General features: G+C 39.1%; 2 protein-coding genes across 3 annotated transcripts; one reads left to right on the top strand and one right to left on the bottom strand.

Moving 5' to 3' along the window:
- Positions 1 to 51: 51 nt before the first annotated feature.
- On the bottom strand, positions 52 to 12844 carry LOC113685786 (endoplasmic reticulum aminopeptidase 1-like). Of its 2 annotated transcripts, none has more exons than XR_016181874.1 (19): positions 12023 to 12844; positions 11426 to 11699; positions 10371 to 10491; positions 9730 to 9881; positions 9056 to 9169; positions 8599 to 8733; positions 8426 to 8491; positions 8209 to 8274; positions 7601 to 7788; positions 7077 to 7159; positions 6619 to 6749; positions 5299 to 5354; positions 4623 to 4770; positions 4131 to 4204; positions 3753 to 3854; positions 2616 to 2745; positions 1996 to 2139; positions 1373 to 1454; positions 52 to 789 (listed from the first exon to the last, which is right to left on the bottom strand). XR_016181874.1 is itself a non-coding variant. In XM_027203339.2 (19 exons), the coding sequence occupies exons 1-19, from the start codon at positions 12577 to 12579 to the stop codon at positions 637 to 639; spliced, it is 2823 nt and encodes a 940-aa protein (XP_027059140.2). In that variant the 5' UTR covers positions 12580 to 12844; the 3' UTR covers positions 52 to 636. The 2 variants fall into 2 exon arrangements, 1 of the variants encoding a protein (XP_027059140.2); XM_027203339.2 differs by having other exon boundaries at positions 2616 to 2792.
- Positions 12845 to 13463: 619 nt separating this feature from the next.
- On the top strand, positions 13464 to 26551 carry LOC113685306 (endoplasmic reticulum aminopeptidase 1). Its single transcript, XM_089190121.1, has 18 exons — positions 13464 to 14450; positions 15287 to 15560; positions 16177 to 16297; positions 16539 to 16807; positions 17111 to 17245; positions 17681 to 17746; positions 17835 to 17900; positions 18719 to 18906; positions 19189 to 19271; positions 19610 to 19737; positions 20622 to 20677; positions 21354 to 21501; positions 22031 to 22104; positions 22598 to 22699; positions 23336 to 23509; positions 24214 to 24354; positions 25107 to 25188; positions 25504 to 26551. Exons 1-18 carry the CDS (start codon positions 13789 to 13791, stop codon positions 25675 to 25677), a joined length of 2943 nt encoding a protein of 980 aa, XP_089046247.1. The 5' UTR covers positions 13464 to 13788; the 3' UTR covers positions 25678 to 26551.
- Positions 26552 to 27088: the final 537 nt, after the last annotated feature.

Below are 27088 nucleotides of genomic sequence, written 5' to 3'. Positions count from 1 at the left end.
TGCTTCTTGTAAACAAGGTGGTTTGCAGTCTGAAATTGGCTTATTTCATTCTTTTCTTTTTCAACATAAGCAAGTGGAATAGTTTTATTTTTAAAAACTTCCTGGTAGCATCCATCAATCTATCTAACCTAGCTTTCTAAGAACAATAAGTAAATGATGACATGTATTCTAGATTCCCTTGTTCCTTGTGCTCTCACATAATCTTTTGATTATAATCTTTTTATGTGTAGAAAAATTTTTGAGGATTATGAACTGGCTCATGTTGCTATGACATCCTCATTCATCCTCTTCACCTTTTTTGGGACAGAAGGCTGAAACCATCCCTAAGCACTGTAAAATATAGGTGAGATAGGGTTGCATTGTAACTTTGTTTTATAGCTTTATTACCAAAACTTACTCAAAATTGCTTAATGAGTAAAAATTCAATAAAAAGTGAACTTTTTTAAATCTGAAAAACTCACAATTGTTCTTATTTACACTTGAGATGGACATAAACTTTGGCACTTGTGAGTGGCACCAAGTAACATTCCTTTCATCATCGAAATGCAAGCAACTTCAAACTGGGACTATGGTTCAGAGCCCCCCTTAAAGATTTTCTATAGCATAGATCATAAGTCTTTGATCTTATTTCCTCTTTTAATTCTTATTTTGTCGATCCATGAGCCACCTTTCCACCTTCTGGATTTTAGTGTACATCCAGTGAATGTTTGTTTCGATTGTCTCTAGAATTTTCTTACTGGATAACTGAATTAGGCGCATTCTTTGATGTTCCTCAAAGAAATCTTTGACCTGCAAGAAGAGTGTGAGAGTGGAGAAGTGGCGTTAATAATGTTTAGGCAAATAAAAACATTGGTGTGAATTAATAAAAACAAACTTTCAAATAGTTTACACTGCAAGGGCAGCAAGCCGTTCCATTTGGGATCTAAAATTGAAACCAGTCGCGCTTTTTAGGCAATTAGTTCATTCACTTCAGCTTCTCGTCGGATGGCTTTAATAGAACAACTTTCGATTCCGTGGCAAACGAAATCCGGTATTACTTTAGTTGTACTTCGCTGTGTTCTATAATTGTTAGAGAAAGCTCGCACCTTTCAATCAGTCAGATGCAGTACTAAAACCACGCAGATTGCTTGTTTTTGCGTTGGTTTCTCACTGTCTCCATGTGACATATTCATTCATTCTGATTGGCCGGTGTGGTCAAATAAGGATGAGTGAACGATATGCACTCAGCTCTATGTGGGCCGCTTACTGTGGGATTTAAACTCGTTTTATTTACTAATGCAATGACGTTGAACAATTATACAGTGACAAATTGATAAGACTGTCTATGTAGCTGCTGAAACAACACAACTTCTACAAAAAGTTTTGTTTTTACCTTTCTAAGGTCTTTTCGTGTGTTGAGATTTTCTGTTGTTTTTTCTAAGAGAAATGCGACTGTTCTTGATTCATTACCAAACCTAGAGGAAAAATGTTTAATCAGTCAGTGAGCTGAACAAACAGAATTCATCATCCGCCGTTCTGTTAAAGACCACAGACGTTCTCAAAATGTAGTAAGTGCGAAAAGTTTCGCACGAAGCGCCGGCGAGTGTGCCACTGACGTTCTTCGCACATTTTGACGCCTTCTTTGATCTGTTACCAAGCAGACGCACGGTAACAAGGATATCTATGTGTTCCATAAAATAAAGAAGAAAAATATTGTTATTGGTGATGTCATCTATGCGTCCGTCCTCCAATAGATCATAAGTAAATAACCTATCAAAACGCACGTATTATTAAGCTTACAAGAAATAAAAATACTTCCTTCTCGTGTCTCATCAACATTAATATTAATCGTTATTCAGCTGCCAAGAACTTTCCCGCACCCATGACGAGTCATCCTTTATGAGGATATCATTCAGAACACGCATTTAAAGAATAGATCAGGGAAAAAGATCTTTTAATAGTTTTGAGGAAGTCTAAGATAAAAAGGAATCGCTCTTATTGTTTCATTCACTATACCTTTTAACTATTTTTTTGAAGTTCTTGTCAAAAAATTTCCAAGCCAGCCGTCGTCCATCAGGGTTACTCGCTACAGTCCCAATAATTTGAATGAAGTCTTGGGGGCGGACCTCGGCACTGCTCATCAAAACTTTCTTTAATAATCTATTACACAGAGGAAGACATTGCATGAAGTTCGTTAACAAGTTTCAAGAGTAATTTTTCTAGAACGTTTGGTTTGGAATGAAATTGGTAGAACATTCACTCTGAAGTCAACTATTAAAAAACTGCACGCGATTATTTCACGGACTAGGGTTGTAACTGAAATGCACTGCTCTACTTCCTTGCTTAACAGGCCTCTAAATAACCGCGGGAGTGATCTGAAACAGTGTGTCAGAGAGTAGCAGACCTGTGCTACTTAGTGTCACCCTCTGGGTGCCTCCACAACTTATTAGTGTCCAGTCTATTTCTGGGAGATCTCTCGTATGCGATTTGAAAGTATGATCACCATCATCATCATTATCATTGTCATTCTCAAGTCGGGTTTTCCGAGCTCAGTCCTAAGTAAATAAATGCATGAAAGCATGCATGAATCAATGAATGAAGGAATGAATGAATAATGCGGGTTTTGAACCTCCTACCTTTTCAAAACGTTTTTATCCCGTGTAGCACCTAAAGCCGAGATGATCTTTTCTCTCTCTGCTGCATTTTTGCATTCCTTGTATTTTCTCCATAGACTTTCCCACTCAATTTGGCCTCCGTATTTAACAGCTGTGTAGTAAATAATCTTCCTAAGGTGTGGCATAATGGGTTTGCTTCTATAAACAAATAAATTTTAAAGAGTTTTCAATTGATTACGAGAATATAGTAAACCCGTCAGACCCGGTGGTATGCGACTGTCAAATTTATGACTGTTACACCACCTACGTGTCAACCGCTGTCTGACTTCTATTGGGGAAAAAAGAAAATGGTGCCAGTACTTGAATGAATGAACAGTCTCATAGCAATGTATATTTAAATAGAATGTGCACAAGGTGTTTACTGTAAAGAATGACTCATGGTTGCCGCTCAGAAGGTGAGCTACGTCTTTTTTATTATTTATTCACGAACTCGTGTTCTTCCTGGTAAATCAGATTTGCCGACTCAATGACGGTGCAGTTCACCAGAGTACCTTGTAGCGACGCAATGGCACAACCACTTAACGATCCAAAAAAGACAATATATATCTCAATAGCTTAATATCGTTATTATGTGATATGACTACGTTTTGTCGTTCAATATATTCTACTTCCGGTTATGTGAATCATGCTAATTATAGGGCCAACAAAAAGTAATACACGCCCGTAAATAAGGTGATAATGTACATGGGAAAAGCGCGTCTGATTGGCTGAAAACGAGTGCATTTTTCATGTGCAAAGTTTTAACACGAGTGTAAATTACAAGTAGCGCGCGCGTGCTGCCAAAATTTCGTCCCTCTAGACTTTCTGTGATGCGTTTTTCATATAGATTTTTAACAAGGAACAACACGATTCCTCGTGCAATTTGGTGTAAATAAACAAATAAAATTTCCAAGGTTACAAATTGCCCTCGCCCAACGGGTGCGTGCAATTTTGTCGCCTGTGAAAAATTTACTCGTGCTTATTAACACCAAATTGCACTCGAAATCATGTTGTTACCTGTACTAATTATTCATGTTGTAGGCAAGAGATTCAAAATATAGTGACGTAGCTTCTTAAAAAGATCACAGAAACATTAGGACAAGCACAATTTTCTCTTACCCATTGACCTTTGACCAGTCGTTGAACAACTTTTTGGACTTGTTCACGCACTCTGTGTTACCGTGTGAACACAGTGTAGAGAGGGTCAGATCACGAAGAGATCTGAAAGAAAAGAAGAGATTAATAACTGTGTTATTCAGCAGTTTCCCGTTCTTTGTTAAAATCGACGTAATTTTAAAACAAACTGAGTGATAACTGGACTTCAAAAAGTCCTTTTTTTTTCCAAATCAATGCTCGCAAAGAGTGAAGCGCAGAAATAGTGGGTTGTCGCATGTGAATACTCCAAGCCTCGCAATCCCCGGCGCACTTACGTCACAATTCATTTCCACGCAAGCAAGCAATCTTAAAGGTTAGATTTGATTGAACGTAAATTCTTACTTGTCAATTAGTTCTCCCGTATCCTCCCATCCAAGGATCATTCCCAAATGCTTTATTTTCTCCACGATAAATTGCTTGTTGCAATTAAAAAATTAAAAAATTTACCAGTCAGCACTAAGAGAAAGTAATGTTAGTACTTGCTACAATAAATACGACAATTTTTTTAAATGATTACTTCGAATAGTTAGGAGAAAGAAGTGATGAATCTTCGCAAAAGGCGGTTGTGATTTTACGACTTTTCCCTCCAGTCAAAGAACAACGGGAGTACTGGCGACCTGTGCGAAATCCGACACTATAATGTTACCTAGCAACTAAGTTAATGGTGGGTATTCGGATATTTCCGGGGAATGAACCTCTTTTATGGGTTACGCAGTCTCCCACAGTCGTACCCTTTTTCAAAAGAAAAAGAGGATGATTTTTATGTGTAGGCTTTGTCAAGCGATGAAAAATTCTTTTCTGGATTCTTGGGTTGAATCTATCAATGACTGCTACCTGGTACAGCTTGTAGGAAGCTCTTGAGCTCAGCATGTTTCCAATGTAAGCCATTGATCGCAGAGTGACTGCCCATGGTACATACTCAAGTTCGTGGTTGATATACTCAATCATTTGAAATGCAATTTTGTACTCTAGCACGCCCGTTCTGAAGGAAAATAATTAAGATGTTGAAAGTTACATTACAACACATTTCTAAAGGTTAGATCTCTTTAAAATTATCATCTCTTACATTGCTCGAGAGTGGTGTCAGATGAGAGTCCCCAGTGAACTATTATTATCGTAGTCTATCTTCTATCGTAGATATTTTAAACTCGCTCTCGATTTGGAAAGAAATCCTATGTTGAGAATTTTACTCAGGTAGACGACTTGTACGATGTCTATTCGCTATTCACGAAAACATTTACAGTCCATCAGTAAAATAACTTGCAGTCGGATAGTATCTTCCTCACAACAGACAGCCAGGAGTCTAAAAGTAACTTCTGTGGCATTCCCTTTGGATTATGGCTTTTATGACCCATTCGGTGTCTTAGCTCGATTATCTCTTGGCAACACACTACTCAAAAAACAAACTTAAAAACAAACCAACTAACAAAACATAGCAAAACAAGAATAAACAAAAAACACAAAAGAACCATAGACGAAGCCCTTACGATTAAATCACGTTTCACTTTACCTCGCTAAACTCAGTGCATCGTCTATCAAACCACTCCTGTCTGATGGTCTTAGTACCTTGAAGACAAAAATACCAGAAAAATCGGTTAAGCTAGAATCTCACGTCGGGTATAGCTGTTGTTCCGTAACATGCTCGTAGTTTCGGTTCTATCTTGCCGACTGCTTCGTATCTTGAGTAACTCTAGCTTTGCTTTAATTTAATTGATTCGATTGTATCTCGCATAAGTTCAGCTGTCCATTTACTTGATTGTAACGTTTGTATCTCGCACAATTTCAGCAGTCCTTTCTTTTATTGTTACGTTTGTATCTCGCGCAACTTTAGCTGTTCTTTCATTTGATTGTTTCGTTTTTATCTCGCGCAACTTTAGCAGTCTTTTCATTTGATTGTAACGTTTGTATCTCGTGCAACTTCAGCTTTCCTTTCATTTGATAGTTATGTTTGAATCTCGCGCAACTTCAGCATTCCTTTCTTTTATTGTTACGTTTGTATCTCGCGCAACTTTAGTATTCCTTTCATTTGATTGTTACGTCTGTTCGCGTGCAACTTAAGCTGTCCTTTCATTTGATTGTTACGGATGATCTCGCGCAACTTAAGCTGTCCTTTCATTTGATTGTTACGTTTGTATCTCGCGCAACTTTAGCTGTCCTTTCATTTGATTGTTACGTTTGTATCTCGTGCAACTTAAGCTGTCCTTTCATTTGATTGTTACGTTTGTATCTCGCGCAGCTTAAGCTGTCCTTTCATTTGATTATTACGTTTGTATCTCGCACAACTTTAGCTGTTCTTTCATTTGATTGTTACGTTTGTATCTCGCGCAGCTTAAGCTGTCCTTTCATTTGATTATTACGTTTGTATTTCGCACAACTTTAGCTGTTCTTTCATTTGATTATTACGTTTGTATTTTTCACAACTTTAGCTGTTCTTTCATTTAATTGTTACGTCTGTATCGCGCACAACTTAAGCTGAACTTCCATTTGATTGTTACGTTTGTATCTCGCGCAACTTTAGCTGTTCTTTCATTTGCTTGTTACGTTTGTATCTCGCGCAACTTTAGCTGTACTCTTATTTGATTGTTACGTTTGTATCTCGCGTAAACAGACTTATGGCCAAATCTAATTGAGACCTGGTAAATTTGAACGCCTTACATTACATAATTCGTCTGCTTTGATTTTTCGTCAGTTTTGTTATATTCTTCGAAAATTTTCTTCTGTGATTAGTTTGGCAATTTGTTGGATTTCTGACAAATATTGATAAGGGTAGCTGGTGCATAAAAAATCTTTTCTTGTATCTGACAGTTGACTTTAGAGGTCAATACCTTACCGTGTGATTGTGAAGTAGTTGCTGACTCAGTCTTTCCCAGTTTTCCTCTTCATAGTTGACTCGATAAAAGCCTGTTTGTCCTACGTTTGCCTTAAACCAACCAGACTCGCTGAAGAATAGCTGAAATGTAACTAGGAATTGAAAGCATATGTTTCTGTAAGCGTCAAATAAAGAACGACTGGAACAGAGCAATCGTTAGTTGAGAATAAGAAGCAATCAGGGATTGCATTGGTTTTCCTCCACTGTGCACTGTGATTGATCTAGAAAACTTAAGCCACTTCTCAACCAATCAAATCTAAGATGAAAAACAATGGCGACTTGGTCTCTTGTCTTTGCTGCACTTGATGCCATTTAACTATATGCACTTGGATTTCATTGGCTGCTTATGATTACGTTTTTGTCTTAATTGTCAGCGTAAATGATACGTCAATGGGAACACACAGTATTGGAATTCTCACCTGAAGTCTTGTTCATCCAAACTGTATTGATACTGTCATGTGAATCCCTGGTAATATATGTCAGCGGAATGAACCATCCAGGTCTGAATAAGGGATGAAGAAATGTGAGATTTTGGGATTAGCTTTGGGTTAATGTTTACATGAGCTGCTTTGAAGTAAACAGTCTGCCAAAACATATTTTCCATAATCGAGAATGTTGGGAAATGTCTGGGAAAGTGATGGCCGATGTTAGTCTCAAAAATAATTAAGTGTTTTAAAGCGAAAGTCAAGAACGTGTGGCGATTTAAATGTTCGCTGAGGTCTGCTTTTCCATTCTAAAACAGTTGAACAGTTGTTTTTAGCAAATCTCTCAATCAAAAGCACAGAAAGTCTCAACGTTTGACGCGTTGTTTAAACATGCCCCCCCAAAATTTTATTTCTCGTGGCTTGGTGACCTGCATTGAAAGGTATTTGCTATGCTTTTAAAGTGCGAAAATAACTGTAAAGAAAATCCCAACACTCGGAAAAGATGACAATAAACTTACGTTTCCGTATGTCCATCTTTTAAATGTTGCGAAGTAAAATCTCGGAAGAATCTTTTCTGACTCGCTGTGTACGACAAGCGGCCATCTTTTTTCTGAGTGTTGTCGCTGATTATAGATATAACAGGAAATCCTTTTTGGCTCACCCATGGAGCCATTACTGTTGCAACATCTAAATGATTTTCAGTGGCCTGTGTATGAAGTCAAAGGCTCTATTGGGTTTTGTTCTGTGTTACAGTACTAATCCTAAGTTATACATTAAGGTCATGAGAATACAGGGAATTACCGCAGACCAAAACAGCTTTGTCTAAGAAGTCTGACGCGCTGTTGACTATCGAAACTTTCTATCGTGTTTTTCATCTATTCAATTCAGTGTTCTCCTTTTCAGACAGTAACCGGTAACATTTACCGCCTGTAGTACCTTTAATTACCGTTTAAAATTGCTTGGAATTCTTGAAAATTCAACAGGTGAAAAGAACGCTTTACCGGTTTGAAAATTTGTTTTACCTGTCATGCGTAAAATAAGGGAGAACACTGATTCAACGCCAGCAATTTTAAAAGGAGGGGGGGGGGCGAGACACGTTAATGAGAGGTACACATATAGCACTCACCAAACTCATCGCTTTCCAAAGATCCAACGCCTTGGCATTTGAAAATCGGTGATCCTTTAGGTAAATCTAAATCGAGAAGTGAAGGAAAACTCTTTTAAAAAAGTGTAGAGGATTAAATTTATACTTTGTAATTTCTGAAGGAATAAAATGGGAGGTTGAAAAAAAATGAGCGGAAATAAACAAGAAACGATGCCTGATTTGCCCAGGAGTTTAATACCTGAATTCCTTTTCTAAAAGTTTCCACTCCGAGGAAGTTTTGCATCATTCTAATGAGGGCTGAACTCTGTAAAATCAAACATTTGTGAGAAGGAACAGTCGTTATTAGCAGGCCACAGTCGTTAGATCTCTGACAATAGCGCATGGATATTTGGAAATGGTTCAGAATCGTACCTTGTGGTATGTTATTTTATCCACGATTTCGTTTATTTCTGCTGGATTGTGAACTTGAACAGACACAGGATGAGTATACATTGAGCTGTCTACATCAAGAGCTTCTCTCGACGTGTCCAATATGAATTGGTCTTCCTATAACAGAAAAAATACTTAAATTCTAATTTTTAAGCACAGAGATACCTTTCGTCGCCACAAACTCTGTGGAAGTGATTTTTTGAAAACACCTTTCCTCAAAGGGTGGGTATCTATTTTAGCTTACTCTTCACTTTTGTTTTCTTTAGATGAGTCAAAGAGGCCTGGAGAAGAAAAGGTACTAGAAAGCGGGGGATGATGGGATGGCAGCCGTTGAAAGATACAGCAACATCTGTTGAAGATCAGGACCAATGGAGAACTTTTCTGAAGGGCCGCAGGTTACTTTCGAGAGACGAAAAGTATTGGTAAGTAGTGCTCTTACCCTTTTCCATTGATTGTTATAGTTATCAGTGGCTAGATATTCCATGTAGACAGCGAATCCTTCATTCAACCACAAGTCATTCCACCATTTCATTGTCACTAAGTTGCCAAACCACTGAAAGAAGTAAGAAAGAAGTATTTAAGTCATTCGTGTACGGAAGTGACTAGTCATTCTCCCTACTAGCTGCCATACATTACTTTCTGAATTGGTAGAGAGAAGCTGGAGTTATATCAGTATAGCAACTTCTACCTAGTAATTTTGTCCCTTCTCATCACCGAAGATAAGAAGTGACAACCAATCAAAACTTCAAAGAACTAAGACAAGTTACAGTCATTTGCAGAAGTAGTGGTGAAATATGACCAGTAGAAGGAAAACTGTTCACCAAGCGACCCCCCCCCCCCTTTCCCTTAGCAATGTTGCAAGCTAAGCAGTATCTTGTACAAAACATTCAATTGGAGAAGGGGGGGTTGCTATTGGTTTTTTACACTAAATTTTTTCTTGGCCATTCAATGAAATCGGGAAATACATTTTTGCTCGAGGTGTCTCAAAATTTTTTGCAACTGGTTGTAGCAGCGCACTAAGTTCAAAATAGAGCCATGCACAAAAATATTGCGTGTGGCGTCAACACATCTGCTTGCGCAAGTATCTTGATGCGGTGAAAACATTGCCCGTACCTGGTGCGCAAGTTCATGATTCACAATCATGGTAACCAGTTTCTTGTCAGTCACGCTTCCGGTGCTCGGATCAAACAGTACAGCAGATTCACGAAATGTAACTAGTCCCCAGTTTTCCATAGCACCACCCATATCTGGAATTGCTATGAGATCTGTAAAACAACGATTTGAACGATTTCATAAATAATAATTTACTATTAATATTAGGTAGGAATTACTTGTCAAACGCTGTTGTGAAATTCTGACTCACTTTAGACCTCATGGTGAATTAGGTGTGGTCAACTTTGCGTCCTCCCTCAATCATTTTGGTGAGTGGGAGAGGGAGGGAGGGGTCGGTATATTTTGGTCGTGTTTCGATGAAATTTACCTGATCCCCCCATAATGTTCTGTAGAATTCTTATGATCCTCACCTTGTTGGCATTTCACTGATGGTCAATTTTCTTAAGTTCCCTCTATATACTCTTTTTGCAACGACTGATTCCTCAGCTTTCTCCCTGAAAACCTTGTAACTCTCCCCAAAATTCTCCCCACCCCCCCTGCTATAAATAGTGAATGTTCCCTAGCAATAGCTTATGAGCAGTCAGAAGTTATTAACCAAGTGAGGAAGGACCAATTGTAATACTTCTCAGTCTTTAACCTACCTAACTTAGGAAGTGGATACGGAACCTTGAAGAAATCTTCGTAATATTCCAACGTGCGCTTGGCAACATCGAGAGCAAAGTCCACACTGTGTATAGCATCAGGCTTAGACCACACCCTTATCTAGAAAATATCACAAGCATCAAATTTAAACCTGGTGTATCACCAACGAGTTCTCTGATTTAGCATTCAAAGTTAATGAGGATTAAATGCTTGCAGGCAACTTAGAATTTTACTTATCCCCCGCTTTTTTTTGTTAAGTCACCAAGCTTTTCACGAGATTTGAGCTCTTTCACAGTACGTGATTTACTTAGATGTCGATTAGATGTTTCTCCTGTTGTTTCAAAAGAAAGGGTTTCGATGTCCTTCTTCATTCTAAAATGTGTTCCAATATTCATGAGATTAATTCAGAAAAAAAGATATGTCTCGAGACTGTTCAATTTTAACACAGGCTAATTGTGGTGGTAATCAAAGGAAATAGCGATTGTTAGAAGCTGTATTCAGGAATTTTTCAGGATAATCGTAATTTCCACTGCTTAATTGAAGTGATTTGTATTCTTGAATGCATAATTTTGACTATATCTAAACCTCATCTGCCGAATAATATAAGATGGCAGTTTTACAATCGAGATTGATAGCTGAAATATTCTGGTGCAAAAAAATGGACGGAGTATTCACAATTAAGAAAATAAGTAGGTAGGATATCCTTGACAATCTTTCATCTAACGATACTAAGGGTGCTTTCTAAGTCTTGCCAAATTAAACGAACTATCTATACCTGAGGTTTGGTAATGTTTTGTACAATCGTCTTTGTTAATGGACATTCAGAGCTTCATTGCATCTTGCGGTTAGTCCGCCAGCAAAGAAGCTTGAAAAGTCACTGGTTCCACTCAATTACGTCAGTTGTCAGAACTGTCCCTTTCCATTTATGGACATAACGGTCCAATCAGCCTCTTCTGACGAATGGAAAGCCCTCGTAATTAGTTAAGTTGTGACCTGAAAGTCTTACTTGTGGAGCCTTACACCGTGAAATTTAACTCCAGGTCAATTATCCTACCTTTCTGTCACTCTTAGTTTTTGACTCTCTATATTCAAAGTCACACACGATAAACGCCACCAGATACGTTGGCATAGGAACGCTTGCACTGAAACGGCTCTCCACAAGACCATCATGTCTTCTGTCACTCGACTCTAGAGGCATGTTGGACAGCGCTTTGTGATTATCGTCATGTGCTACAGTGATGTGGAAAACCGCTTTAAATGCGGGCTCGTCGAAACATGGAAATGCCGAGCGAGCGTTTGTAGCCTCGAACTGAGTTGTGGCTAGGTATCTGCAATTTGAAATCAAAGATACATTCAGGGATTGACTAGAACAGATTAAAAATCATGAAGCATAGTTGATTGTCCCGTGGCAACGCACTGAATTCAGGTTTGAATTTATGTATCTCTGGTCGCTGTTTGACCTCATGAACGCTTGATATCCCAATTTGCCCAATTCTCGCTACTGTCTTCACCGAATTTTTCATGAAAATCTTTCTTAGAATTTGGTGTTGAATCAAACCAAACCCTCCCGATAATTTTTCCTCATTCTCATCACATGTCTGCTTAAAAATGTATCAATATTGTAAGGAGAAAATATTTATTGGTCACTAACCTGACTTGTCCGCTTTTCGTCTTGTAGCTACTTCGATAAAATCCCTCCATGTTTTTAGATAGAACTCCACTGAATTCCATACTAAGTGAATATCTTTCTTTTTCTTTGAGCTCCTCATTTGTGGCAATCAAATATTGTTGATTTTCCTTGTGTTGCATTCGTCTTACAATCGTTAAACGTTTTTGTTTTGAATCTGTGAGTTGTATTTCTCCAACGCTGAGATCGCGCATGTGTAATATTAAGTTCTTCGTTGGTTGAAAGCATCGAAGTAAGATGTTAACTGTGCCTGTAAACTTGAACGTTGTTAAATTTGGATGGATGTAAATGCGGTAGGATAGTGGAAGAACTTGTTTTGGTAGGCGAATGTTGTTATGCGGGAATGGCACTCCCTTGTCAAGAGTTGATTGTCTAACGGACGGTTCTTGGTTTCGCTTGAATTTAAACACCAAACTAAAGTCTTCGCTGTATCCATTGATGAAAGTGTAAACTGTCGAAACAGCAATGATCAAAGCCACGCTAAACGCCAAAGCGAGGGGAAAGAGTCGGGAGACCGCCATGAAACCACAACGGTCAATAACAGCGTTTGTACCCAGATTTTTTAAATAATTGTTTTCGATTTTGCGGTGAATGGTTCGTCGGGCAAATCTATTAGCTTGCAACAGGTGTCAATGACAGGTCGTTTTATAGAAGACTGAGAAGTTAGAGTAGCTTAATACAATTTGATCATTCAATGTCGCCTTTCTAACTCTGAAACGGAACAAATTGAATTTCTTTGCCGTAACTCAAGGCAGGTCAACTCCTTTAAAAGTAGGGATCAATGTCAGTATCTGAGCAACTGCCCACCTACCCCTCCCCGAACCCAACAACAGTTAAGGTTAATGTTAGGTTCGGGGAGGGGTAGTTGGGCAGTTGCCCAGATACTGATATTGATCCAAAAAAAGAAACTCTCGAGGTATAAAAAAGTAATACTATAAAAAAATAAATATCAAATAAACATCAAAGGATGATTTGTGGTTATCTTTCTTTACATGAAAAAATCATGAGATTTCTTTTAAAATTGGATTTCGAATGTATTTGTACCAGTAAATCTGTTGTCATGACACCAAAACAATTTTCTTAACTGATTTAGCTACTCCTTCGAAAGGGTCAGTTTTATCCTAAATACTAAATTAAAATTTTGGCGCCTGTAGCTTGATAACCATCGGTTCAAGTCGGAGCAAAGTTTCAGGAGACAAATTTCTCTCTTGCTAGATGAGTTTGAACGTGTGCAGTGCTTCCCAGATTTTCAAACGGATTCCTTTTGCTGGTCCCAGAGTTATTCGCGGGCATCTGTGAAGTCGAGCACGAACCGGAAATGAGAAGTGCGCTGGCCACCTGTGTCAACCTGCTGCTTTCTTGAATGAACTAAATTCATCTCTTAAAGGAGTTTTTTATTTCACTCACTGTTTTTCCTGCATCATCGAACAAGAAAAAAAACTTTACAGAGGATTTTAAACGCTTCATTACCATAGGTTAATGTGAAAACCTAATATTATTACACATCATTTGATCTTGTTGCGCGCGCGCTTTTTAGCCCGTCTTCCTATTGGTGGATTCTGTGTTTACATCACTATTGCTGCTTGGGGATCGTTGTAAATATCTCAAATTAGACACATAAAATAATCGCATGATCTTATTGGTATAGAAAACCATAGGTAGATCTGGCAAAACCGTGAACGAGCGTGGGAAGGTAAAAAAAAGAAAAGCAAAAGTTGTGATTTTTACTGATGATGCGCGAACGAGCGGGATATAGAGCCGCTCCGGAAGAAGATGGCAGCGAATCTTTGTCTCCAAATTCGCGATCACGCGTTAAGTATCAAGGAAATCGATTCTGTAATGGGAAACTGTGCGCGATCTTTCTAACTTTATCCATTGCTCTTGGTGCAGTTGTCTTGTTCATTTTCTCTGCATTCGTCCATGCATCAGATAGCGAAATTGAATTTTATCGTCGAGCCGTGAACTATGTCACAGGAGATCGATTTGCCCGATCAACAGAGACCGAGAAAGATTTCCCGCACAAACACATCCTATTGCCGAAGGATGTAAAACCAGAAAGATATCAAGTGTACCTTCATCCAAACTTATCAAGCTTCGATTTTCACGGAGGGGTGAAAATCGATGTGGTATGCGAGAAACCGACAAGAAATATTCTTCTACATGTCAAACACCTAAAGATCACAAGCTATGGTGTTCAGGATTCTAGTCGCAACCACCTTCCCGTGTTACGAGTGGCAGAAAGCAAGAAGCTAGAGCAATATCTGGTTGAGATGAAAGATGAGCTGAAGGAAGGCGAAAAATACACTGTGAACCTTCAATTTAATGGTCATTTGTCGAACACAATGACAGGATTTTACAAGAGTTCGTACAAGACCAAGAGCGGAGAAGTCAGGTAATATTTCTATTCTTAACCCTTTCACTCCCAGTGGTGATTAACATGTAACGTCTCCCAATAATATCCATAGGTTATCCAGCAAAAAGGTATTGAGAATTTTCAAACTTATCAGGTGGAAGTTGTCATCTTGCTCTGACACCAACTTCTCGTAATAATTTACAAGGAAATGTGTAAATGCTAAATGGGAGAATTTGAAATCAGATTTTGGGAGTTAAAGGCTTAATTCATTATAATCGTGAATTAGATGAAGGTGAATTGATCGTCCTAACTTAACCCTCCGTCGGAGCAAAAATTTTGTTGAAGCCTTGACAGGGGCTTAAGCTTGAACGTCAGATTTTCGAGATTTCCGGTGTCATTTTACCTTGAGTAATTTCACGTTGATACGCAACTAACATGTACCCGTAATCAAAACACAACAGTTTCGCTAGAAATTATTTGCGTAATTATCTTATTCATAAATGCCTTTCACGGTGATTTCCTGAGGCAGACTTTTCTTTAATTGTCAATATCAAATTAGGCCAGAAGCATATAACCAAGCAGGTTATAAGCTTGTGGTAAAGCAATTAGATTGTTAAAAAAATAAAGCTAACAACAATTGGTGATTAATAGCAAGGCAAGATTCTTCATGGACGTATTTTTGTCATACATGACTATGACAGTTTAGTGACGGAGGTTTCATCTCGTTGGACCAAGTGGCTCTTTTGACTTGTTTCTGTTTATGGGGTGGGATGGGACCGGTTTAAGAACTACGATGTAGAAGCAATTTTTTTGTTGTTGTAGATCGCTTTGTTGACAACCACCTCAACTATTACTTGTTCATTCATTTTTTCAAGGTACATGGCAACGACCCAATTTGAAGCCACGGACGCCCGAGCCGCCTTTCCCTGTTTTGACGAGCCCGAGTTCAAATCACAATTCATCGTCACCTTGGTGCACGAGAAGGAATACTCAGCCCTTTCCAACATGCCTGTGGAAAAGGTCATCACACGTGACGACGGCTTCATGGAGAGCCACTTTAAGGAGAGTGTCAAGATGAGTACTTATTTACTGGCCTTCATCGTGTGTGATTTTGCTTACAAGGAAACGCACTCTAAAGCTGGGAAGAAGGTTGGTGTCATTGAAGCCATAAAATGTTTGCATTTCTCAGTTGTCCTTTGCTTACTTTTGCTAACCGTCAGCGCTTTCACAAATCCTCACATAGTTTATTCCCTGTGGGGGTCCCAAGACGGGGGACCCGTTAGTGAGAAGGGGACTGAGAGCGTGGGGGTCTTGTAAGACAGGAAGGACTTATTAGAAAGGGGGTCTTCTAAGACAGAAGGGTCGTATTACAGCGCGGGCCATATTAGATAGAAGGGGCTTGTTAAAGAGAGGGTCTAAATCGATAGATGAGTTTGTTCTAGATTTCTGACTAGCTTAAATTGGAAAAGCAGATCTCTTCTGATGCCTGTTATTGCGCCCAAAATACACCACAAATCTTCGTGTACTCCTTCCCATAAAATCAGGTGGCAATTTAAAACAACTTTACTCGGCCGCAGAAGATTTTCTGTTCTTTTTCCCTTCTCTCGTCACCTCTATAAGTGTGCGTCACGGACGCTTCGTGGCTCATTTAAAAGGACAACCACTGACTAGAAGGTTCAAAAAACTTTTGTCTTCTAATTCAAAGTTTCCTCGTTCTTTGTAAATGCATTATTGTTTAGTACAAGTACTTGATGTTTTCTTTCAGATTCGAGTTTGGTCCAGAAAGGATGCTATCGAGAGCACGAGATTGGCCGTCAGTGTGGCAGAAAACGTCCTGAATTATTACGAGGAGTTCTTCAATATACCATACCCTCTGCCTAAGATGGGTAGGTTGAAGATGTTAAAAGAGATATGTTCAATTTATTGATCCACAGGGAGACAAAGGAAAAACTGAATCCCACGAGAAGATATGAACCTTGCACACCCGTTCCAGCTCTCCGGTAAACTCTCTATTAAAAGAAATAGTTTGGACCTCAAGAAGTAGAGAATTGTTATATGTTTGGAATTTTTTTGCGTCAAACTTTCAAACTAAACGTTTTCCTATTCATAATTTTTTTCACTCCGCAGACTTGGTTGCTGTGCCTGATTTCGCGGCTGGAGCGATGGAAAACTGGGGACTACTCACTTTCCGCGAAACTTACTTGCTGAGTGACCCGGCCTCTGCCAGTGCCGCTGACAAACAGGATGTAGCCGTAGTGGTGTCTCACGAGCTTGCGCACCAGTGGTTTGGTAACCTGGTCACTATGAAGTGGTGGAATGACTTGTGGCTCAACGAAGGCTTCGCTAACTATGTGGAATACATCGGAACGGATCATTTCCGAAAGGATTGGAAAGTGGTAAGCTTGGATCCGTAACGGTTTTTTTAGACGCAGTTGCCTGATTGTCAGTAATCTGGACTCATATCTGTTACTCCATGAAACAGAATTCAGGAAAAGCACGAGAAGCCTTTTGAGTCAGTCCGGCATGCATACTCGTTTCTTTTTTTCGTGGTTGTTGAAAAATATCAAATAATCAGAGAAGCACTTACCTCAAGCTGCATACCTTTCGATCATGTCGTGATAAGCTTTTATTTTTGAACAATGCCTTTGCACGGTTTGATTAAATTTGTTTGTCTGGCTCTTTCTTCATTCATTTTGCAGCTGGAGCAGTTTGTTGCACACACACTACAGACAGCATTGTCCGCTGACAGTATGGCCAACACACACCCCATATCCGTCCCGGTCAAGAATCCCTCTCAGATCACGGAGATCTTTGACAGCATCTCTTATGACAAAGTAAGATCCTACAATACATGATTCACCTCGTGTGATAAGATTTTACAACGTGTTTTACACGAAGACGTTGGTGGGTAGTAGTGAAAGTTTCAGCGGTGTAAGGTGGATGTTCCATTCGAAGACGTGGGGATGCTACAATGGCATCAGGTTATTTATAGTATCACAGATTGTCACAGTTATCAACAAACAATGAGGTTGGGGGGGGGAGGAGTTGTCACGTGCATCCTAGGGACTCCCTCCCCCTTTGTCCGGAAGGTGGTGTACTTCATGTTTGTGGGCGGTGTCTCCATTTTATCGTGGGTGTTGTCTATACAGTGCGTGGGTATGAATCTCTAGTTACTAGTAATTTTATTCTGTAACCATAGCTCAATACTCCCTCTTATACTTTTTAAAGGTTGCCTCATTCAACACTTACCTGAACTTTTCCTTTTGCAGGGTTCTTCCATTATTCGTATGCTTAGAAGTTTTATTGGAGACAAGAATTTCCAGAAAGGATTGGAGGTGTTTACTGATTCTTTCAATTGGCCATGAATTTATCCTTTAAAAATTTCCTTAAATCTCAATTTGTTGGTTTCACTTTTATTTTCAGCTTTATCTGAATCGTCACAAGTATGCTAATGCCGCCGCTGATGACCTATGGAGCGCTTTGAGTGAGGTAAATATGCAGATGAAACATGCTGAAAGGCGCCAAAATATTTTGTGTCATTTTTTATGGTGGGTCAGGTTCTCGGTCAGCAGAGACGAGCCAGAAAGAGAGCGTACGTCGAGCATGCGCTGGAGATCAATTTTAGCAGCCCGCGCACCAATTTCCCGCCCAAAAATTTCAAAAGAAAGCAAAAGAAACAATCGCAGTCCGGCAAAATAAGCAAACATTAATTGAAACGGTTATAAAATTCTGTATGTGAAAAAAAAAATAGGGAAAGAGTAAACTTGAGACTTTTCGTACTCAAAGCTTGTTCAAGTGCGGGTATCCTGTTTAGTTACCGTTCCGTTTTGAGCTTTACCAAAAAGGGTATACGCCTCTAAAACACCGGGACTTACTGGCTTGTGTGTTTGTTTGTAACTCGTGCGAGACAACTTGGTTCTGATAGCCTGAAAGCGCGGCACGTAATCATTGCAACGTTAGCATATGCGCAGACGTCTGACCACTGCCTCCGTAGTCCTTGTTTCCTCTCGTTTTTTACTGGTCACTCTGGAGCCTGGAATAGGCTAGTGTTCACATAGGATTCAGTAAGAAAAAAAAAAAACAAGAAAGAGGCAGTTATGATGAATCAAGAAGGAACAGGGAGGGCTGAAAATGTACAAGATTGACTCGGGTCACAACTTACCATGAACAGGAAAACAGGCTGAATATAGTAAGATTTACAAACCTCAAGTAGCTTGTTTTAATTTTACGTAAGCCTTTCTTCTGTGCTCCCAACAGTTGTGTACCTGTAGGAAATTCAGGTGTTTTACCTTTGTTTTTTTACTAAGATCTGCAAGGATCTCGATGTAAAAGCTATCATGGACACATGGATTAAACAGAAAGGGTACCCTGTGGTCTACATCGCGGAGAATAGCGCTCAAGCGAGAGATGGCTCCAAAAAGTTGTTCGCAACTCAGAAACGATTCTTACGAGACATTAGACAAGGAACAAAACAATACGATGACGAGTCCAAAGGGTATGTTTTGGACTGATATACTGGAGCTTGACCTTACAAAGGAAATAAACAACGATAAAACTCAAATTAAACATCTTAAACTTTGATATTGTAACTTAAAAGTCGTAACTTATGGCATTTACAGTTTACGTTGTAGTCAGGTTGGTCAATTAATTTCAGACATATGCTTCAAATCATTCAGTAGTTAACATGACGAGGTTTTCTTTTCGTCATCTTGAAATATAGTTCATGAAATTTATATATGTACATTTTGTGTCCACGTTTATTGGATACGTTTTGTAGTTATCAATGGCACATACCGCTGACATATGTGACGTCGCAAAACCCTCATAAGCAACATACGGTGTGGATGAAGAAGGAAAATGGTGAGTGAGGACTGGAAATAAGGTGGATATGCTCTTGAAATTAGTATGCGGTTGTCCATTTTCGTATTCGTAAAATTGACGATGGAGTGCTACAACGAGTAATATTGCGTTCATGTAACTGATAACTGAGAGATTTAATCTATAAATACGAATGTGAGATTGTAAACTTAAAAAGTCGATTTGAAAATTTAAATGAAAGCGTCAATAGTTTTTGCCATGCGAATGTAGCCTGTGCGATTAATACATTACTTTACGTTGGGTTATATATCAGGCGAGAGTGTACGTTGACTATATTTTTGGTAAAGATTAAATTTTATCCTTTTTGAATTTATTCACAGTTCACGTTCCGTCTGTCAAGAAGTACAAATGGATCAAGGCAAACGTTGGGCAGACAGGATTTTATCGTGTAAACTACAGCAAAAAGAACTGGAACAATCTTGTCAAACAGCTCCAGAATAATCACAAGGTAAAGAGATGCTATTTAAAAACACGTTTCCTCTGAGTGTTATGTAGTCAATAGCAAGGAATCACAATCTTCAATTACTCAGTGAAAATTCCAAGTAAATATAAGCAAACTAAGAGCCAAAAAAAGGGGATTGATTAAGAAGTTGACCCAAATGTTTTAGACTAGTTATAAGGCTTGAAGTAAAATCAACGTGGCCCCAATTTATTTTGCCTCTTGATTGAAAATTGTCCTTTTATCAATCGTGAGTTGATAGATAAGTTTTATGGGCTGCCCTTTACTGGAGATTTATGAGTGTCTGAACGACACGTCCTTCACTGATAGCTTGATCTCAGTGACTCTTCCAACATCTACTGTCGGCTTGAAAACGAGATTTTCGTAGTCGAAACTATCTTAAACACTTGCATGTTGTGTGTTGAAAGGCTACAGCGCTCAAGTTTGAAATGACATGATATGATTACTTTCTGGATTTCACAACGGATACACTCCAATTTTTAGTTCCATTGTTTTAATCAAGCCAGTTGTAATGAACCCTTTCTTCCGTGTGTGGGTCGTAAAATTTTCTTTTAACTGAAAGAAGATAGAATGTATCATGCGTTAAATATTTCTTATGATAAATTATTAAACAAAGAACTTGGCTGAGTGAGAGTTATCAAGGGAAAGTTTGAATCCCAAAAGGAAATAATCATGTATATACTGGTTTGGACTAGATACATCGAAGAACTGTCTAACGGCTTTCGACTCGAGAACCTCAATTCGATCCGATTAAACGGAACACTCTGACCCTTACCATTACCATAGTCAACTACCAAACGCGTCCAAATGATTATGTGAAATTCCAAGAAAATCCAGTGATGACGATAAAAAGTGACTGTTTTTTATATTAGGTTTTGGCTGCTGTGGATAGGAGCGGATTGATTGATGATGCGTTTAACTTGGCCAGGTACGACAAGAGAAGGAGTGTAATTTACTTGATAGTATGAAGTTGAGTTAGAGCGCATTTCGATTGACTGTCGTATAAAAAGTAATCATGACAGCCAATCATAGAGCTGGAAGATATCACTACAAGCCAATGAGAATTCAAATAAGTAAAGATGTAAACTACTTAAGGGTGAGAGATTGTCAGTGACCGAGTTACCGTTGCTTTGAGGTTTGAATTGGATTGGTTGAGAGGCTTGGCCAATCACAGGGCGGAATAAGGCAAAACCAATATTTTTCTGACACTTGATTGAAGATCGCTCCAACACTCATCCAGACTGAAACAGTTGCTGAAAATAAGACATTAAAATAGAATAACGCTGAGGAAACGAGTTCTCTACTCCGGGCTTCCGGCTGCGATTCAAAAACTTCTGTGCTGAAGCTCCCTAGTAATGACGGGATGATTGGAGGATTTTCCTCTGAGGGCGCCCACACTAAATTCTGACATGGATTCAGAAACATGTCATGTTGTTTATTATGATAATTTGTTAACTTTCCTTGATCAAGATGGAGTAACATACACCCTTACACCTCCCCCTTGCTTTGTTCTTGTAAAGCGAACAGTTGTATTTCCTAAGATTAATGTATGAGTTATTCTTTTCGATGGCTAAAAATCGCACCATCAACTTGTCTGTATGCAGGGCTGGCCAACTGGACATGTCCACTGCATTGGGTCTGACGAATTACTTAGATAAGGAGAGAGAATACGTCCCATGGTCCTCTGCTCTCGGTCATTTGGGTTTCATTGGGTCAATGTTGACCATGCGTCCTTCATACGGATTCTACCGGGTAAGTGGAGGGTTGAAGATCGGAGAAGGGATCAAGTGAAATTTATAAAAGCTTTACTTTGACAGTCGAAAGTAGTCCTGGGATACACTGCTATTTTCCTCCTTCGCTACTTTCTTTGACTGTTCCAAAAAAAAAAAGAAAAAAAAATTCTTGCTTCCTTCTCAGCCAATCAGATGCAAATTAAAACCAATCGCGACTTTGCCACGCGCGTTTTTCCGAGCCTTAGTTCGGTCACGTGTGTTTACTTCTCGTTTCATTGGGCCTTCGTGATCATTGTGATCAGTATTTACGTATATTTCATGGGCTGTTGAGATGAATTTAGTTTTGCTTTAAGGACACTAGATTAAACAGTGATCTTATTCAGAATACGTAAGTTCTACTGCTTACAGTGTATCCAAAGAGACGCCAAAAGGAAAGAAAGTAACAGGCGAATCAGTGTGGCCACTTGATCGACCACTTACGAGGAAGTGATCGCAGTCCAACAGGATTTATTATAACCAACATTTGCCATATTTCGTCCTTTGCACAGAAATACATTGTGAAGAAGGTGAAGCCACTCGAAAAGTACGTGGGATGGGGAACTGATGGTGATATCCTCAAGATGTAAGTAAAGAGACCTAGAGGATCATTATCGCAACAAATCATCTTCTAAGAATAACTTCTAACAAAGATTTGAGATGGCAATGAGATGAAATCAGATGGCAAATTTGTCAAAACCGTAGGTGTTGTTGATGATAAGGTGGAAAAAGTGTGTGATTACATATGCACACAGAACTCCCGAAGCTTCTCCTATGTCTCCTTAACGGTATTACCTAATTTTAACATTTAGTCTTGGATTTATCTTTTTCGTGCATACTTTAATGTTTGGAAGGTTCATTTATCGGCATTTCGTTTGGGAACATCATATAAAATCATGTGAAACGTCCTTCTCCATCGCCAAGACGAGAATTACATCTGACTGATTTTCAGTTTTAGTTAACTTCAGTCCGAATGCCTTCTCCTTGTTTGCGCACCTTCGTATCCAATTCGGCTCTCTTCGGTATGTGTACAGTATATATATTTTCACTGTGAAATTTAATTCGTGAATTTTTACCAGGTATCTGCGAAACAATGTGCTGTCAACATTAGCCAGCCATGGTGATGAACACGCAGTGGATTACAGTTTGACTGGATTCAGAATGTGGATGAAGAATCAGAGGTTAACGATACAGACTAAAATTATTAACGAGCTCAAAATACACCATCTTTTATTATCCTATTTTAATTTACTCAAATGACGCTTTCGATATTGCTGATCCCAGCAGTATGCAGGACGCGTGTCACAGAGGAACCAAGCTATGGCAAAGCTCACCAGAGAGTCCTCTGTAACTCAGTAGTATAACATCGGAGAACGGATGATTAAAAATTTTATTTTAAAGGTCTTAGGTTCGATTCCTCGTGGTAAACTCAAAATGTTTGTAATCGTGTAACCTGTGTTACATGACATAGACCTACTCCTTTCCCTTCGTTTTTCATTCGGTCTTTTGCTCGCTTCTTTGTTTGACTGTTCGTTCGTTAACTCATCCATGTGGTATTACGCTTACTTGTTCGTTCTTGAGCTCACGTTTCTTAGTTTATTTGTTCATTTTTTACTTTATGGTCTTTCTTTGTTTATTCGTTCCCCTCGGTCATTTTGTTTGGTTCAGTTGTTCATTATTCCACCATTTCCTCTACCCTTCATAACCTCTTCTCATTATGCACGTTCACGTAACCATCAAGGGCTACAACTAGTAGCCTTTCCTTATGTACGCATTTCATTATATCTTAAAGTCATGTTAGTTCTCTGTCTCTTTAGCCTTACAATCTCTCCTCATCTACGGGACATTGTATATCATACCGCTATTAAGTTCGGTGGAATACAGGAATGGGAATTTATGTGGGAGAAATACCAGAACTCCATTGACGCCACTGAGAAATCCAGGATACTATACGCTTTAACAGGCACCAAAGAACCTTGGCTGTTAAACAGGTAAACTTATGAGAAATCTTCAGCGCGGTGTTCAAAGTAATATGGGAATGCATTGGTTTTGCTTCAAACTGCCTTGTAACTAGTCTAGAAAACTTGCACCGCGCTCACAAACAATCAAATGCAAGTAGGAAACCAATCGTGACCCAGTCACTCGGGTGTTCCTTAGGCTCGATTTCCGCCACTCTCCCGTGTCTGGTCTTCGCAGCTCCCCGAGAAGAGAGGTGGGTTCGAGTGGCAGAGGCGCGGGCTCATGTTCCCGAACAGCGGCTGGTAATTGAGCCTACGTGTTGCCGTGCCTCAGGCAAATGCGGCCTTCATATACTCTTAGGCTCCTTGTGATGTTAACCGACGCTTGTTATTGCTATGGTCTTAGTTTTATAGCACTCGCTTGGAAAATGTTCGAATCATTTTTTATCTTAATTACAGCCTCCTGGGTTAATGACAGAAAAATTTAACCGGATTCGTGTTAGGAAATTTGAACGGAAAATTCTCTCTAGTGAGCATGGGTGATGAAGATTTATTTATTATTACGTTATCCCCAGGGGATAGAAATTTGTTCAAATGAACATCCAAAAAGTTCTAGTTTTGCTTTAAAACGTAGATATGACAAAAGGTAGCTCATATTGTATTAAAGTTGATCTTTAAATCGATCGACCGTCAGTTCTCCTAGATCACTAAGCTTTAATTATTTTCAATTAATTTAGGATCCTGGAATCTTCACTTGATGAATCAAAGATCAGAACACAGGACATGTTACACGCTATTTCAGGGGTTGGCTCACATGTCTATGGACGCCTTCTGACTTGGGACTTCATCAGAAAGAACTTTGACAAGATCGTGAAAAAGTAAGAACGACTCACATGCTAGCGGTCTTAGTATCAAGGTACACGCAATTTTCAAAAAAGCCTCCAACCTGTGTGCTTCCAACCTGTATCAAATTACCTCGAGGGACAACCCTTCTGCAAACAACTGTTTGTGGGAAGAAAAGTTGCGTCAGCCGTCGGATAAGACTGTGTGAAGAAAACCCCTCCTCCCTCCCCTCTACCCCGTCTTTCTTCTTAGGTACAAAGATTCACTTTTGTTAAAAAAAAAAGAAAAGAGGTGTTGCAACAAACAGGCCTCCAGGGTTCCTGTAAAAAATATGATTTTCAGCACTCTTCGCGGTAATTCGACCTAGAGAGCTTTTTTAAAAGCCTTTGGCAAATGAGGTGTGGGACTAACGATTTTAAAAACTCTCAGTTTTGCTCTTTATACATCTTAACATTCTTGAAAATTGATCATCATTATTACCGTCTGTTCTGGTCGCGCCAGTGGTGCTAAGGCCTTAGAAAAGGATGCTCAAACTTTACTCCATAATTCAAGGTTTAAAAAGAAATTAAGCGGTGATTTTTAACAGCCATTTGATTTCAAGTCCTCCTGAGCATGTATAAACTTCGATTTAATTGTGGTTGGTTTGTTTTTACACAAAGGTGGTGTGAGGAATCTAGTATACGACTGTATGAGGAAGAAAGGTTATTACGTTAGGGACAGTGAGAACAGACAGAGAGGATTAAGGGTGCTTTTGCTATTAAAAAATGAAAATTATTTTTTTACCTAGGATGGGAAATGACGCAATGGAAATCAGTTATTTGGTTAACATCGCCAGCCGAGGAATGAACACAGAGTTCCAACTTCAAGAGGTGCTCGAAGATAGAGTTTTGTAGACATATGACCTCTTTATCATTTTCAAGCGTAACTCGGCGAAGGGAATGTTATGGATAAGTCGAGGGAAACGTTCATTGAAGGATCAATGAACTGCACTAAAAATAATTCATATTGAAGATCATGAAATTTTGCGTGGGCGGTTACCCTAAGATATCCGTATTCCCGAAGATGATGTCATTACATGTACTAAGCCTTTTCCTTGAAAGTTTTGTTAGATAAACAAGAGACGCCATATTGGATATCATTGGATGAGATAAATGTTTAACACGGTCTTTTCATCTTTTAAACAGTTCAAGGATTTTATCAATCAACATAAAGATACAGTGGGTTCCCTGCGCGCGACAAAGAAATCATTGGAGTACATAGAGGGTTGTATTAACTGGATGAAAAACCATGGGAAGAAAGTCGAAGACTGGCTCCAATCCCAAGTGGATTCCCTCAGCAGTAGACTGGAAGATCTCTGAGAAAAATGAAAGATTTACAACAGCACACCGTAGTGGTATCTCAACAAACTGTGGCTGTTTCCGAGCTACTTTTTAGTTAAACCTTTCGGATTTACCTTCATGCATACTTTTAAGATAAGAAAGAGTCGCAGTCATTCTTCATGAGTGTGGTGCATTTCCCCCCCTATATTCTAAACGGAAACGTTTGTACAGACCCGGCAAAAGAGAATGGAAACCCACTTTGTGAAGCTAACATTTGTCAAAAGAAGGTCTTTCCTTTACGAAGTGGTCTTAATTTGTTGTGATCCCTCCTCATTGGCAGTCAATTTCCTATCTATAGCTTCCCCTTTAACTTCTGTCAGAGAAGACTTATACCCCCCGTTCCCTTGAAAATAATGTGATAACCTCCCCCCCCCCCCCCCACATTAAAAAAAACCTCCAACCATTTCCCTCGGCGATAAATAATCAGCGGTCCATTGCCTTTTATCTCCACATTTTCTTACTCGTTGGCCTCTGTATCTTTGCCTCGACACAAATACATCAGGGACACGCTCCATGTGAAACTATATTTTGTTCTGCTACTTTTGAAGGATTAGCAGCTGGTCCATGTCACCATTATCATACAGGTGTGCAGGTGGAGCAGTGAGGGTGTATCACCCCCTATCACTACGAATAAATACGTAGGAATGTAAAAGTGATGTTTCATACAGGTAATTAAGTGGTATTAAACTGCTAGACTAAAGTGGTTAACTTTAAGGTTGGAAATTGTGCACTATATTATAAAAATTCCCTTTAACATGAGGTAGTTAGACTTTTCAGCGAAGCTTTTGGTAACGCTACCTATGGAAACAAAAACGTGTCATTATTTTCACGAGTAAATAAAGCAATTAAAAGAAGACAACTTGCCTAACTAATTAACAGCTTCGCTCGAAAGAGGAAGGTAAGGGGCTCCATTTTGGATGACATTTTCTTTGAAATTATCAGTTGCTCTTGCAAGACGGTTTATCATAACCAAAATAACTGGGCGAAATGTAATAAGTTGAAATGCATTTTTTTATTAACTTTTGAACCCCCGGTCATGAGATTATATAAAGTGATTACCGATCAAAGAAGCTCCTGATCGTCAAACAAATTCTCCTTGTCAGTATCAAAGGAAATGTAAAGAGATCAGTTTGGAGAATGTAAATACTGATGTAAGTGTGTAAAAGGTTAACACGGCAAGAACTTTGAACTTGTAATGAAAACCGCGAATATGTTAAATAGTATACGTCATGATTATGCAAATGACGCCAAAGACGAGGAAAGACTGGGGAATAGCTTAACGGATTTTCCATCATATTGCTAAATGAAGAAAGTATGTAGTTTAGTCCGTTTTGTTTCATTATTATTGTGTAGGTAGTTTTGAAACTGGCATGCCGATGAAGTTCTTAGG

Source organism: Pocillopora damicornis, chromosome 12 (genome assembly GCF_964200805.1).
Source record: "Pocillopora damicornis chromosome 12, jaPocDami1.2, whole genome shotgun sequence".
NCBI lineage: Eukaryota > Metazoa > Cnidaria > Anthozoa > Scleractinia > Pocilloporidae > Pocillopora > Pocillopora damicornis.
This window is presented reverse-complemented; position numbering and strand designations above follow the sequence as displayed.

What these genes read in the sequence shown, in the direction of transcription:
- LOC113685786 (XM_027203339.2), bottom strand. Translation starts at nt 12,579, where the DNA reads ATGGCGGTCTCCCGACTCTTTCCCCTCGCTTTGGCGTTTAGCGTGGCT. An exon ending in ACGAAAAGCGGACAAGTCAG is followed by an intron (nt 11,700 to 12,022) that starts GTTAGTGACCAA and finishes TTCAAATTGCAG; the next exon opens with ATACCTAGCCACAACTCAGT. An exon ending in CTTCCTACAAGCTGTACCAG is followed by an intron (nt 4,205 to 4,622) that starts GTAGCAGTCATT and finishes AATTGCAACAAG; the next exon opens with CAATTTATCGTGGAGAAAAT.
- LOC113685306 (XM_089190121.1), top strand. Translation starts at nt 13,789, where the DNA reads ATGATGCGCGAACGAGCGGGATATAGAGCCGCTCCGGAAGAAGATGGC. An exon ending in ATACCCTCTGCCTAAGATGG is followed by an intron (nt 16,298 to 16,538) that starts GTAGGTTGAAGA and finishes TTCACTCCGCAG; the next exon opens with ACTTGGTTGCTGTGCCTGAT. An exon ending in GATGCGTTTAACTTGGCCAG is followed by an intron (nt 20,678 to 21,353) that starts GTACGACAAGAG and finishes GTCTGTATGCAG; the next exon opens with GGCTGGCCAACTGGACATGT.